This window comes from Zootoca vivipara, chromosome 1, assembly GCF_965207765.1.
Source record: "Zootoca vivipara chromosome 1, rZooViv2.hap1.1, whole genome shotgun sequence".
Classification (NCBI taxonomy): Eukaryota; Metazoa; Chordata; class Lepidosauria; order Squamata; family Lacertidae; genus Zootoca; species Zootoca vivipara.
The window spans coordinates 100,453,691-100,468,940 of NC_142582.1; the positions used below are offsets into that span (position 1 = coordinate 100,453,691).

General features: G+C 41.3%; 2 protein-coding genes across 4 annotated transcripts in view; one reads left to right on the forward strand and one right to left on the reverse strand.

The window, feature by feature from the left end:
* Positions 1–540: 540 nt before the first annotated feature.
* On the reverse strand, positions 541–10,577 carry DTD2 (D-aminoacyl-tRNA deacylase 2). 2 transcript variants are annotated; one of them, XM_035109880.3, is made up of 4 exons: positions 10,506–10,577; positions 5,183–5,542; positions 3,204–3,273; positions 541–1,034 (listed from the first exon to the last, which is right to left on the reverse strand). In XM_035109880.3, exons 2-4 carry the CDS (start codon positions 5,291–5,293, stop codon positions 709–711), a joined length of 507 nt encoding a protein of 168 aa, XP_034965771.1. In that variant the 5' UTR covers positions 5,294–5,542; positions 10,506–10,577; the 3' UTR covers positions 541–708. The 2 variants fall into 2 exon arrangements, with proteins under 2 accessions (XP_034965771.1, XP_034965780.1); XM_035109889.3 differs by lacking the exon at positions 10,506–10,577 and having other exon boundaries at positions 5,225–5,438.
* Positions 9,291–15,250, forward strand: part of NUBPL (NUBP iron-sulfur cluster assembly factor, mitochondrial) — a 67,704-nt gene continuing 61,744 nt past the window's right edge. The window contains exons 1-3 of one of the 2 annotated variants that reach the window (XM_035109832.3): positions 9,291–9,724; positions 11,068–11,215; positions 12,519–12,553. In XM_035109832.3, the coding sequence (XP_034965723.1) occupies positions 9,590–9,724; positions 11,068–11,215; positions 12,519–12,553 (318 nt within the window). In that variant the 5' untranslated portion in view covers positions 9,291–9,589. Of the gene's footprint in view, positions 9,725–10,548; positions 10,809–11,067; positions 11,216–12,518; positions 12,554–15,250 lie in introns of those variants that run through there. The other variant, XM_035109852.3, reaches the window with a different exon arrangement.

A 15,250-nucleotide genomic window follows, 5' to 3' on the forward strand; every position in this document is an offset into this window, starting at 1 on the left:
CTCTTCACCCTTCACCCTTGTTATGGTGGATATATTGTTTCTTTGTCATTTTAAGAGTGCAGCAAAAATAGAATCCTGGGAACTGGCTATTACATATTGATTGATTGATTTGTACTTATAGCCCACCCTTCACTTATAGCCCACCCTTCAGTGCCTCAGGCCAGGTTACAAGAAATCAACAATAAAAGAAAAGGTATGAACTCGATCTACCTTGGCATAGCAAAGCAGCACTGCAGAATAGCTGTGTGTAGGAGAAAGGCGGGCGTCTGCTCAGCCAAAGGCCTGGATAATGAAGTTTGCCTTGACTCATTGTCAAAAAGCACATGGTGAAGGTGCAAGATGGACCCGATGCCACAACCTGGGAATCTCCAAAGTGAAGGCCATCTCCTGTTCTATCACCCCCTCAACCCACAGAGAGTGGTGGCATTACCAACAGAATAGATTCAAAGACTATTCTGCAGCTGGGCCTCTTTTTGTCAAAACCTGAGAACCACTGATTGGTTAGGTCCCATACACAAGGGAAGAAGACATTTTAGGCAATTTAACTTAGAAGAATTAAATATATTTATTAGCTGGGTTTACAGAAATCTTTTCCTCACTCTCAAATGTTTAGAATCAATTTAACTACTGTATATTCCTTAACACAACCGTGCAACATCCCTTAGGCAGTATGCATGTCCTTAAAAAAAATAAAAACCACTTTTTTCTTCAAAAGTCAATCATATGACTGAAAGATCCATTTGTATCCACTTTCAACACCTGCCGGTTTCCATATGTGCCGTACTTGAGAGCAACCCCAGACTCTGCAAATTTGGTATTTGCAGTCAGTTCCCGTCGACACTGAGTCACAAACTGGGAATACAGCTCCATCCCAATTTCCTTTTCAATGTTGGAATGATACTGCATTCTTCTTCCCTTCAGTTTGCCACCCAGCGTGGCCTGAGGTATTACTAATATGCTGCCTGGCAAATCCAGAACAGAAACGTATTCGCCGCTTTCCGTTTCACTCAACTTCACATTCACGAGCGTATTGACTGCAAAGACAGAGAAGGGAAAAACAATTGCAGTTAGTAGGTTGGTGAAGTGGTTATGCATTAGCAATGTGGCAAGTTAATTTCTGCCCATAAGGACAAAAGTGAACACAGGCATTGTGAAACAAGGATAGTACCTGAATTCCAATGTCCAGTTTCTTCTTATACAATAGTGAAGAAGAAGCACATTTACCTGTACATTAGCTCCCTCTACTGGCTACCTGGTATACATTTACAGTATATATCAAGAAAAATGAGCAAGTAAAAATACTTCTAATTGGGGTTAAGCCCACCAATTAATTTAATACTTTTTTTTACTGTCTCATAATGGGCATGGATAGAGACATCTTTTGTACCCTTATTCTGATGCCTTAAAAAGGACTGCTTTGTATTTTCACTTCATTTCACTCTCCTGGTAACCTGGCGGGCTCATGGATTATGCTAAGAGACAAGTTTGTTCCTAAGCTTCATAACTGTGATGGGATCTAAGTTGGGTTCGTCCTCACTCATGCTTTGCAGTACACAAGGTGGTACTCTAATAACACAAGTTATTAACTAATCTGGAAAGACTAGTCCAAACACATAGGGTTGTGTCAGCGCCAGATTTATGTATAAGCTAAAGGCCCTACTCTTGTGGGGGCCCCAAAAATATTTAAAGGAAAATTTTAAAATATTAATATTACTATACTTCTTCTTAAAGGGATGCAGGTGGCGCTGTGGGTTAAACCACAGAGCCTAGGGCTTGCCAATCAGAAGGTTGGCGGTTCTAATTCCCGTGACGGGGTGAGCTCCCATTGCTCGGTCCCTGCTCCTGCCAACCTAGCAGTTCGAAAGCATGAAGTGCAAGTACATAAATAGGTACCAATCTGGCGGGAAGGTAAACGGCATTTCTGTGCGCTGCTTTGGTTCCCCAGAAGTAGCTTAGTCATGCTGGTCACATGACCCAGAAGCTGTACGCCGGCTCCCTCGGCCACCAGTAAAGCGAGATGAGCACCGCAACTCCAGTCGTCCGTGACCCGACCTAACGGTCAGGGGGTCCCTTTACCTTTACTTCTTCTTAATTGTATTTCAGTTCAACAATTACTTTGATAAAATACATATTTTGTTATGTGCAAATGGCTTTAGATACCTATTAGGTCCATAAATTACCACATAGCATATATACAGTCAACACAAAAAACAGTGACAATTTGTTGTTGACAAAGGACAGCTGGACATATAAAGGGCCCCATTATATAAAGCTACCTTCAGTAGCTTAGGGCCTCATCAAACCTAAATCCGGCCCTGGGTTGTATCCAACCAAACTGTTCTGTTAGTGTCAGGACCTCAATCTCCCTTCCTTGGTTCACCACACCATCCAAAATCTGCTCTGGAGAACTGGGGGAACAGATTGGGGAGGGCATGGGGGGAGCAGAGAGAGAGGAAATTCCATTGTGCAAGCAGAAGGCCTTGTGCAAACAAGACTTCTTTGGATACAACCCATGATTAAAATCCTACTTCACCTTAAGTACAAATGGAAAAGAATTTGTAAGAATCAACCCTTTTGCTACTCTTCATCACCCATAACATTTGCAAAAGAAGATGATCAAAAGGTAACAAGGCGCAAAGGTGTGAAGCCCTTTCTGATATGTTCATGCAGTGGGAGCTAAAGCCAGAAGTCTTTGGCCACAAGGGAATCAGCAGAAGAACAACACTGTCTACAAGCATTCTGTAAGGAGAAGGCTTGGTACTGAGTGTGTGCCACTTAACAATTTTTATTTTCAAAACAAACCGCAGTATAAAAGAAAAGAAGGACAGAAAGTAACAAACATAGTTACTGATTCAGGCTACATTTCAATACTGTCTCAAGCCTTAAGCTAAATATGGCACTGTATTAATAACGCACTCTGCACCAACAAGCTTATTAAACAGCAAACCTTAATAAGAACAAGTTAATTAAAAAGCACATCGGACTTGTATGCAGAATGATTCGGAATGAAATACTTGCTTAGAACTTCCCCTGGAGAGCAGTTTTTAATGATTCAAAGCTTTTCATTACAAAAATCTCATGAAACAAGTTCTTATTACCGTACTATTTTATGATAGGCTCAATGATGCAGCTGCAGTTATTTGCATATTTTAGTGCTGTTTTAAAATGGCTGTTTTTAAATACTATTTTATCTAAACACCTACCCATTTTGGGAATAATTTCTTCACTAGCCCCTTTGAAGAAACATACATAGATTATAAGTCCTCGCTGTATCTATTCAAAATAACAAAGAAATATATTTATACATCCATATACCCATACAATTCCCCCCCCTGTAATTAAAGAGATCTATTAATATTGTGCATGAAACCACAATCCTATGCATGTCTTCTTAGACATTCATGAGACTTATTCCCCGGGAAGTATGTCTAGGATTTAAACCTTAATTGGTATAACTCATTCATTTCAGTAGATGTAAAATGAAATGTTTCTGTATGCAAAATAAAAGCAATTTATTTTCCATGTCTAGATTCTGAAGTAATAGGTAATCTAGGACTTAAAAGGTCACAAGCTAGATTTCTTTTTGTGGAAAATTGTGGAAAGGACCATAAAGACCACAACTCGAATAAAATTAAACATTTTTATATCTTGAATACATATTTCTTTGTGTCTCAGACGTCGTACTTTTAAAAACAACTTCTTCCATGATAGAGAACTGAATGTTTTATTTTCTCTGTTTCTTGAACAAATAAATACAAAGTTACATAGTTTATTTTGAGGCATACACGTGTCAGATATACACTCAAAATATAGACTTAGGCTTTCCAAACTACCGTACTGTATATTCAAATTGTTAAACAAAAATCAGCCAAAAATCAGCCAAGCAGCAAGTATGTTCTATACATTCTTAGTCTCCGACTATCAGTTGAATCTCCAGTCAAAATCTTCAGAGTACAAATAAGCTGATCTCAGAATAAACATGAGCTGTATTGAAACAATAATGCCTGATGTGCCATTTAGGAAAAGATAATTAAAAACAAAATAAGCCAACAATAATATTAATGTCACTTCACATCTGGGGGATTGTGTAAAAATGATTTTAATAAAATAATGATAACTATCCAGAGAGTAATTGGAATCCAATATGTCAAATCAGAGATGTCCAATGTTCAACGGCTCCAGGTGCTTTCACAATATGCATGGCCTATCTGTCAACAGCAGACCGCAAGATTCAATTCCTGGTGTCTCCAGGTCTGACTAAGAAAAAGTCCTGCCTGAAACTCTGGGAAACAGCTGCTATTTGAACCAATGCCGTGGTTGTTCCTAAGCTCTGTCCCCTGCTCCCTACAACCTGAAAATTGCTGAGGAATCACTTAATTTTTCTGCCTGCTGTAGCAACTGTAAAGTACTGTGCTACATGAATCTAATTGTATTTTTACAGACATGCTGTGTGAAACTCATGGAGTACCAGTGGTCCGTGGGAAAAAGTTTGGGCAGCTTCCCAAGTTTCAGTAGGGGTGTTCACACATTACATTAAGCAGATGTACTCTCTGTGCAAACTGCCCCCGAACTGCACCAATCAACGATTATGCAGTCTTTCATACTGGCACTTGAGCACGTGCAGAGACAGCTCGTAGCTTTGTTCCGCGTAACGTGTGAACAAATCTGATCTCTACTCAGAATTAAGTCTCACCGAAATGTTAAATGTGTATTTTGGTCACTAGCGTAGTTCCCCATGCAAAAAAGAAAAAATGGGGGGGGGGGACGCCTTTGTACAGTAATGCTAAGCAATATGAGAAGAAACCGTGACTTTAAACTTCACACGTGAAAACGCCCACCATTCCCGTTTCAGGATTTTTCCTGAGTTCCGGAAGCGATGGAAAAAAGCCATGGAAGCGAAGTACTTCCGGCACTTGGGAGGGGGGAATCCTCACGATTATTACAATAACCCGTATTGCCATCGGGATATCTTGATTTATTTTAGGAAGCAAGCAGGGTGGTGTGCAAATTGAAGATCAACTCGGCGGTAGCATTATCATCATCATCATCATCATTATTATGGTGGGGGTAGGGACGAGCAGGGAGACAGGAGAAAGCGATGCTCTCTGCTCGCCAAGTCGGGGGATGCCCTAGCGAAATCAAAGCGGGGGAACCCCGAGAGATCTGCCCGTGCAGACGTTACCTCCACCCATTCGGCTTCGGAACCCGACTCGGCAGGCTTCACCTGCAGCTTCGCGTGCAGACATTGCTGCAAAAGGGCCCGGGCAAAAGGACCCCGGGTCGAGTCGGCCATGGCCCACGGCGGAGGAAACCGGGAAAGGATGGCGGTCCCGCCTCCCGGCCCGCGTTTCTCCCCTCCTTCTCCCTGCTGCAGTCTCTGATGGCCGGGGAAGCCGTGCGACAAGTGTCAGGGGCCTGGAGAAGGACGGGACTTCCTGGTTCCTTCTTGATTTCCCCCTTCTTCACGTAGGCGGAAGTGAAAGCTGCTCGTTGAAAACGGGATTTTTAAGTGTCTTGCTAGCTAGAGCGCCGCTAGCAAAGCCTGGAAGGAAGGAACAGAAGCCAGAGATAGAAATCGGAATTGTGAAAAGTGCTCTGGAATAATTGGCCGAAAGCACCACAAATACTTGGTCAAATATCCACCGTTTATTTATATGCCGCCTTTTGATTTAAAAATATATGTTCAAAGCAGCTTGCAGTAGCAATGAGAGGACAAATCTTGGCTGGTGGAGGCAGTTAGTGTTAGTGAGCTTGCCTTGCTTGCATGAGTCATGTAGGTGGGGGGAAGGTCCTGCAAGGTTGTGCTTTTACATTTGTTTTAAAGCTAGACATTTTTCAAAGTGAACGCTAATCGGGCCTTATAATATGAAAATAATAAAAGCACATTGTTAAGAACACACATTTATTGGTAGTGATGAAAATGCAAGATCTTACAGAATTCAGAGACAAACTAGACACAAGAGGCACAAAGGTGCTGCTAGTCCATGTCAAATACAAACAATTTGTGCCATGAAATTATTGGGCATGTCTCATAAGCTGCTTGCCATTGATTCCTGAGAATGGGGAGATACCTAACACAATGGCTTCACATCACACTTTGTATCAGATGTTACAAGAAACAGCAAAAATGTATGTAGTGGTGACATCTTTAACTATTATAACTTTTTTTTACAAAAACATGTTGGAGCACTCTACCTGAATGTCAAATCTGCTAAGATTTATGAATATGCAGTGACTGGAAATAAATGGGAAAAGACGCAGGAATGTATTAATATATCAAAATAAAAATCAGATGATGTAATGCAATGGGGATAGGGAAAATTGAAAGCACTTCAATAATTTTCTCCAGATGTGCTGATTCTCCCGGTTTACTGCTTTACTACCATGTGATACGCAAGAACCAAAGGTCACATTAATCACACCAAAGAAACTAGTGATCATGTTACAAGAGTTCATAATGATTCTGCAGAACATCAGTTCTTTCCCCCTTTTTTGCTGGTACTTAGGGAATATTGTACTGCAGACATAAATAAGATTTCTCTGTTGGTGTGTGTGTTCATGTGCATGCAGAAAAGCAGCTTCCGTATCAACAACACATGCAGTACTGCTGTATGATGTGCTGGAGAGAAACGGGAGAAGCGAGGTTTAAGTACAGTATTTTAAATAAACCCTTTTAAAAAAAGTGGTGGTAGGGAAGATGAAGGCAGGGAAAGGTAAAATAAGTGCAAACTGCATAAATGGCAAGACAGTATATTTGGATTCTTTTTTTTTTGTCCTAAATGCACAAATTTCAGACACATCAAAAATGTAAAGATAATTACATACAAGGGTAACTTCTATTGATCCATATGAAGAGGCTACCAGTCTGGCTCTACATTAATATGCCAGAGTAAAATCTTTAAACTAGAGGTGGGAACCCGTTTTTTCAGCCCAAGCACTGCATTCCTTTCCAGACAACTTTCAGAGGGCCATGTGCCAGTGTAAATGTAAATTTTATCTTCGTACAAGTAGGCTAGTTTTTATACACATTCCAAACCCTGTTTCGCTGTTCAGACTGCAAGCATTCAAAGAGAGAAACCATCCAGGCAAAATCCAGGCAACCACTCGCAGTGCAAAGCGAGAGCAGTGAGGGGGGTGTTTGGAGGACCAGATAGAGAGACCTGCTCTGGTCTAAATGGAACTTTGCATCTCAAGGGCTGAACAAACCGCTCTTCATGCACTCTGACTGTGAAGACTAGATTTCTATCCCATTTTCCTCCAAGCAGTATACATGGTTCTCAGAACAACCCATTCAGCTAGATAAAGATTGAGCAAGTGATCTGCCCCAACATCATCCAGTGAGTTGAGATCTGCAGTGGCCTCATACAGTACCTAGTCAACTAATAATAGGGACATGCTCCAAATACACATCCATGCATCATCACACAAAAGACAACACCTGAGTGTCTGCAATCCATCAGCCCCAGAGGCACAGCTGGCACTGATCCTATTAAACCCAGTCCCCACACATCCCTGCAGGCAGATATTTGAGGTCACCTATGCTGCTCACACTGTTTTGGAAATTTTTGGGAGATTTTTGCCTATTAGCAGACGCCTTCTGTGCCAACTTTTAAATCCCTGCTGAAAACTTTTCTATTCTGCCAGGCTTACACATTAAACAATTAAGAATGAATATTTCCACAATGGTTAACTGATGTCTGTTTTTATAGTACGGTTTAATGTTTTATTGCTGTAAATGGCTTTGATTTTTTATGACATATTTTTACAAACAAATAAAAGTAAATATTACGAGTGCTATTCTATTCTTTTCCATGAGAGGGAGCATGATGAAAAGCCTTCAATTAAAGAAAACATCAAAGTAGATTAAACGCTCTGCTTCCCTGAGTGCAAGGGGGAAGTAGCTGCTTCTTACACAAGTACAGTAGCTGCTTCTGCTGGCTTCCAATAACTACATTCTCTCTCTGGATGCGAAGGTGGTGGATCTATTGCACCTTTGAGGGAGGGAGAGGAAGAGGAGAGGGACTAAGCAAGCAAGTAACCAGAAGTAACCAGTTCCCTCTGAGCAGTGCTATTGGGCCCTCAGGGAATGGGTACATATGAGAAAAGATATACTGTACAGTACAAAGCACAGCCAGTGCCTGCTGGTTCACACAAGACATTCAGAAAGAGATGGTATTAGTTAAAAGCCAGCCCAGCCTCCTGCTGCGTATTTGGTGGTGGTGCTAAAAAGCCTAGTAATCAGACTGCCAGAAAAGGAAGAGTGAGAGCAGGGGTTGTGTCCCATAGGGAAAAGATGGGCAAAAGATTGGAAACAGTAGCAGCAGCTTTTCAGGGCCAGCCCAAGACATTTTGTTGGCTAAGGCAAAGAACCAGTGTGGTGTAATGGTTAGAGCGCTGGACTATGACCAGGGTTCAAATCCCTTCTCACTGGCTGACCTTATGCTGGTTACTATCTCTCAGCCTAATCTTCCTCATTGGGTTGTTGTGAGGATAAAATGGTGGGGGAGAGAATTACGTATGCCACCTTTAACCCACGCGGGTTTGCTGATCAGAAGGTTGGCGGTTCGAATCCCTGCGACAGGGTGAGCTCCCGTTGCTCGGTCCCTGCTCCTGCCAACCTAGCAGTTCGAAAGCTTGAAGTGCAAGTACTGTAGATAAATAGGTACCGCTCCGGTGGGAAGGTAAACGACGTTTCCATGCGCTGCTCTGGTTCACCAGAATGGCTTAGTCATGCTGGCCACATGACCCAGAAGCTATACACCAGCTCCCTCGGCCAGTAAAATGAGATGAGCGGGGCAACCCCAGAGTCGTTTGCGACTGGACCTAACAGTCAGGGGTCCCTTTACCTTTAGGAAAAGGTGGCATATAAATGAATGAATGACATCTCCTCAATTCCATGTACAAAATAGCCGACTGGAATGACAGTTGCTGTTCTGCAAGAAAGACTTCTACGTACGTGGGCTTCCATGTGAGGATGGAGGCAAGACCTTCTCATGGTCACCACAACCACCCTGCAGTGTGTCCCCACAGGTGCGCTTTTAACGCGATAGTGATTTTGTCTATGTGAACCCACCCACTCTGCCTCTCTCTGGGCAACATACTCCAAATCTGTGCGCCCAGAAATAGACAGGGAGGATGATCCAGACAGGCAGGAGACACTCCTTGCTCATGCAAGCACCTGTGCCTAGCAGCACAATTACAGTACTCCTTCATTTCTGCGCATCTCTGAGTTTTTCAGGAGAAAAGGAAATGCCATTTGCTTTCCAAGCCTGAGGGATATGCGGTGTTGCTGTGGACTGGCCCCAACCTTCCACCGGCTGTGGACCCTCAATAGTTGCTGGCCAACGACTGATCACATATGGACCCCCTCTTGGGGTTTTGAGGATCTCGGTAGCTTCCTAACGTGACGCTGACCCCTGCATACCAGTCGCCTAAAGCCAAGGCAGTGCTAATAGTCTTTGTCGCTAAAAACGGATTAAGTCCCATTTATTGCTTGTTTGCTTGCAGCCTCCGTTGCCCTCCCCTTTTGGGGGCTGGGCTGAGGCGAGGCTACGCAGAGCCATCGACAGGCGCTGGGAGGGGTGCTAGGATGGTGGCGCGAGCTTATGCATTGGCGTTACAAACTGCACTCTTCCCCCGGGACAACGCGAAGAGAAAAGCCTTGCAATGGCTCCGGCCAGGCTGGGGTGGAGCCGCGAACTCGGCTGTTTCCGCCCGCTTTCGGGTAAGTGACGCGTGGAGAGCCATTTTCATTTTGGACAGGAGGGTGGATGGGCACGAGGCAGGCGGGAGCTCCGGAGCATGTCATTGTGCGGTGCGTCCTTTTCGTGCCTGGTGGATGAAAGGGGTTCTAAATAGTGGTTGGCGCGAGCTATGAAATCCCCTTTTCAAATTAATTGCACTGCACAACACCCCCCCCCCCACTTTTAAAAAGTGTGTTGGTGAGATTGGTTTCAAGTGACATTTCTATAGCTCCATAGGAGGATTGTTTGGAGCTTTTATTCCTTCTCTTTCTTGTTCACATTCAAATCCCTCTAGTTTATTTTACCTACCTTACTTTTTTACTGTCTCCAGTTACTTTTTGCACCACCATTCAATAATCATAATTGCATCTAAAGACTCCACGCATGTGCACATACTATCTGCATTAACTCTCACATGCATATACAGTGTATGTTAACAATCCTTCCGTGGACACATTTGCCCACATTCTCTGTTTCACACGGACACCCGCCCCCATCTGTCGGGGTTTTCTTCACTCCCTTTTTCTGAATTCGCACCCATTTCTTCCGGTACCTCCCCCCTCCCGCATTGTACTTTCTTGCTATTGCTAATCGGAATGCGTTTCTCTGATTTCCTTTCTCTTGCACACCCGCATTTTCATTATCTACCACTCTACATATCGACCGCCTTCTTCTCTGCCAGATCCTATGCTCTGCTGTGTGAACAGACCCAGTCACGCTGCAAAGTACCCTGCGATTCTTAGTTGCACCCATTCCTCTTACACTTCAGGAAGCACCGTCGTTGCCGAGGAGGTACTTCCGCCTCGTCTGCATCCATTTCTGGTCGGACCGAGAAGGCACCTAGAGGTGCCTTGCTGGGCGGCGACTCTATCGTTTTAACCGATTGCAGGCAGAAGCTTGCTTTTGCTATATAAGCTGCTGTCTCCAAATCTTCTAGCTTTACTTCAGAGACGCCACACGGGCGTGATGTATTTTGATATGGAAATAAGAGGACTGAAAGCGTTGTTAGTTGCTGGCAGTCCCTCAAGGATGCTAAAATTACTGGCTGCAAACTTTAAAAAAATGGTAAGCTTTCCTATTTATGCCCATGTGCAGTTTGACACATCTCATTGGTGTCACGCATGGTTTACAAAGGTGCCCTAGGTTAGAGCAACACAGAGATAATAAAAGTCTTGCAAGGCGTCAGACGAAATAAACTTGCCAGTAAATTTAGTGGAGGGGCTGGGTTATAAGAAGAAACTCGCTCGCTCTCTTTTTAAAATAAGCCACAGATTTTGGTGTATGAAAACAGTTTAGAATTAGCACGTTTCTGTTTTGTTTTCAGTCATCAAATGCAAACGATGAGGTCCTCAAAGAGAAGCGTAGCAAAATCATGGCTAGAGGACTTCCAAAGCAAAAACCGATTCAAGGAGTTAAGCAGGTGTTGGTTGTAGCTTCTGGAAAAGGAGGTGTTGGGAAGTCAACAACTGCTGGTAAGTTCTGTGTATTTGAATTAGTATATTATTTCCCTTTAATTTGCTTGTAGATATAACAAGTGTTTATCTAACAATGTGCACTTCCAGTGCATTTTACTCTTAGTTTGGATTTAATTTGAAAAAGTTTTTAAATAAATGTTATTCAGCCTGAAATAAGCTGTCAGATATAAGCAGAGTTCTTGTTTCATTGTTATTTGGAACAATTTGTGATGCTCCCTGGATCAAGTACATAGTTGAAACTAGTTCAATAATTATACTGGAGGGAAAGAAGCTACACTGAGAAATTATCCTCATGTTCTATTGACTTGAGTGTGTCCATAACACTACAGTACTTGCATTTCAATGTTTATTAGAGTGTGAACAAAAGTTTCCTCGACAAGTTGGCATCGTTTTGTTTTATTTAGGCAAAATAGTTAGAACTAGGTAAAACTAATAGGGACTCAAATTTAAACTAGTGTTCATTTCCTAATACTTTAATTTTTCTTTTATTAGCTTAAAAAGTGGCTACGTATTGATTTACTCTGACTTAGATTGTTTGTAGATCATGCTGTTACTGTAATTGTTTTTATTGTTTCAAATCTACCCTTGGAGTAAGCCTGTTGCACATAGTGGAATATACCTCTAAGCAAACATGTACTAAACAAAATCTAAATTTAATCAGTTTAATACTAAATCTAATGTGAAAGTAGCCCTTCATTAAAATTCCATCTGTTATGACATTTGAATAATTTTAAGCTCTTGGTGTTGTTGTTTTGGCTCATTGTTCTGAAGCTGAATTTTAGACAGTAATCTAAATTGTCTGCAGTACAACCCTATATCTGTCGTCTCCCATTGAGCTTATTTCTAGGTAACTGCATAGGTTTTAAGCATCATTTCATTTTATGAATTGTAAACCATGAAAATCCTGACTTTCAAATAGTAATGAAAAGGAAAGAGTCATTTTAGGATTGTCTGTGACTAATTTTTATTAGGAGATGCAATACACAGTCATTAGGTTTGAGATGAATCTAGTGGAAGAAGGAAAATACTGACTTCATACACTTCCAAATAAATTCTCCAATTAGCTATTATGGGTTAGGAGTTTAGGTTCAGCAGCTGATTTAAGAAACCTGGGAGTAGGAGATAGGAATAAATCATTTTCACAGTGAAAATGATTATAAAGTGCAGTGTCCCAATGATTTGTATTGGGACCCATACTATTTTACTTATTCATAAATGATCTGGAGTCAGGGGCTTCTTTCTTAGAAGTGATCTCATTTCCGAGAGGCTGATTCTGCTAATTTTTGTGTTCTCTTTTCAGTAAATGTAGCGCTTGCACTGGCAGCAAATGATTCGGTAAGTAATTGTCTGATTATTGTTTCAATATTGCTAAATATAAAAATCAGTAAAAAGTTACACAGATATTAATAAACACCTTAATAGCTGGTATATAGGCAGAGACATTTTTAAAGGTTGCTTCTGAAATAGTAGTTTTAATTTCAGTAGCTAGCTTCAAATGATATAGTTGTAAAAAAGACACCATTTCTTCCCCCAGGATTCTGCCTAATATTCATCTTCACTGTGGTGCTATATCTGTTGTGCATTCTTAAGAGTTTCACTCCCTGACCGCTATCACTGATAGGGAAAACAAGCTTTACATTAAGTAAATCTGTGCATTTTTTAATGTTACAATCAATTTCATGATGTGGGTATGTGTGTGTAGTTTTCTAAGGGTAAGGTTCACAGGGCCCTATTATAATGATTGCTAGACTCACCTTTTAATGTCTTTATTGAAGTACATTTGTGAAATATGTCTATACTCTAATTTAAAAAATCCACTTTTGAGAATTCAAAGCACTTCACATACATTGTTTCAGTACAGTAAATCCTTACAGAAACTTGTCTAAGGCCACATTGGCACAAACCACATATCCAGTTAAATAGGCATACAGTGGGAAGACATGACTAACCCCATGTCTGCTCTATATACATGCTCTGGAGAAGATGTAAAAAAATCCTCTGCCTGTGTATTAACAGACCCTGGTTATTCTAGAGACTGTGATCCCATGGAGAAAACTTAAACATGCACATGTCTGTATGTTCATAGTCTCTTTAAAATGTGCAGATTGGTCAGAAATGGAATTGGAAGTTGTGCTTCTGCTGTATATTTCAGCTTTTTTTTTTTTTTTAAAAAATTTATATTCCACTTTTTTGTCAAGGAGCTCAAGGTGGCATACATGATTCTTCCTCCTCTTAATTTTATCTTCACAACAACCCTGTGAAGTATGCTGAGCTTAGAGACTGACTGATGCAAGGTCACCCCTTCAGCTTCATGGCTGAGGGGGGATTTGAACCCTGGTCTACCTGGTTTAATACTCTAACCACTAAACCATACTAGCTCGTTCTTTAGTTGAATATGGGAAAAATGCAAGAGCTGAAATTGGAATTGGGGATTTCTGGTCCATTGCTCATTCTCTAAGTCACTGCTCTTTGCTATTTATGCTGATATAAATAAGGTGGTCATAATATCCCTTGTTGGCATTTAAGAAAATAACACACAATCCATGTGAATGAATCAAAAATGTTTCTGAAACACGGCAGTGACATTTGCAGCAAATATCCTAGTATTAGAACAAGGCTGTCAAAACAAGGTTAAAATGTACCGTGCAAATTTAACAGTGAAAGTTCAAGGCTCTTGAAATATCTGTCAGGTTTTCAAGCGGGAAAGGCAGAGGCACAACTTGAGAGTAGCAGATGTTGCATTAATATTTGATACAGAAGTAAATTTTTAAAATCATTGTATTGGAATTAATTGCTTGATTGACACTAATAGGAGTCACCTGGCAAGTTCTCAAACACTGCATAGAAAGTGTTTCATAATTAATGCCTGGTATTGCAGTGGGTGCAATTTACGATCGTGACACAATGGGTTAGCAAACAATGAATCATCTTTGTTTATAGCACTTGTGTATGCTGTGTGTGTGGTTTTGCTGTACCCCTCAAATACAGTCATTATTCTTCAGTTTATTTCTACATCATTAAAATAGCATTTTTAAGAACACGTGGTTATGTTACATTTCTCAAGTACTTACTGATCACAGAAGTCTGCAAGTAAAATGTGGGGAGTGCCACAGAATCTCAGAGAGTGATTTGCAGAAATGATTTTGAAAGTTCCTGCTCTAATATTGCTTCCTGCCATCAGATCTCACTTAATTGGCCTTGGACAAGTCACTTTTCTCGTAATGATAGCCCTCTTCAGCTATTCTCCTTCAGAGTCACATAATCACCATCCATTGAGAGCAGGGATAGAGCCTGTTGGCCACCACTCTCTCTGTTGCATCATTGTGGTCAATGTCACTGCTTTCCATGTGCTGCGAAGGAATCCCTGCAGTAGAGAGCCTGCTATTGTGTGGGCTTCCTGTGTGATTGAGAACCCTGCTATTTCTTTCATTTGACCTCACCGTTTCTTCCTAAAACTGTGTACTGTATACCCATACACCCACCTCTCCACCCGTTACTCAGGATAACACTTAACGCATCTGAGGTTGACTAGTCAGTGAAAGCTTATACAAAAATAAACGTGTTAGTCTTGAAGTTGCTTTGTTGCTTAAATTTCAACAAACTAAGAATATACATATACAAGGTAAATTGAGGTTGTGGAGTTGCCTTTGCCTCATCTTTAAAAGTTTATGGCGCCGTATTTACAATGGTTTAGAAATGCTAGATTCGTTCTTAACTTGCAGTGGATCTTGTGTACCAGGAATGGGAGGTTTAATAATGATGATGATGTTTCACTTTGGAGTCCTATTGGGGAACTAGAAATATATATACTGTATCCTAAATTCACCACAAGCTTAGTTTGTGAATTTAGGCTAGCCACAGGCTTGGCTTTCTCATTTGCTACAGATACTAGATTCTTCTTATCTATTTGATGGAAAGACATTAGCTGTTATTTCCTGCTGGCAGGCAGCACCGCAGGGATGTTGTGGTTTGAGGTATTGAAGGATTCCCAATGCTAACACTAATAACTCTTACTCTGCTTGTGTTTCAGAA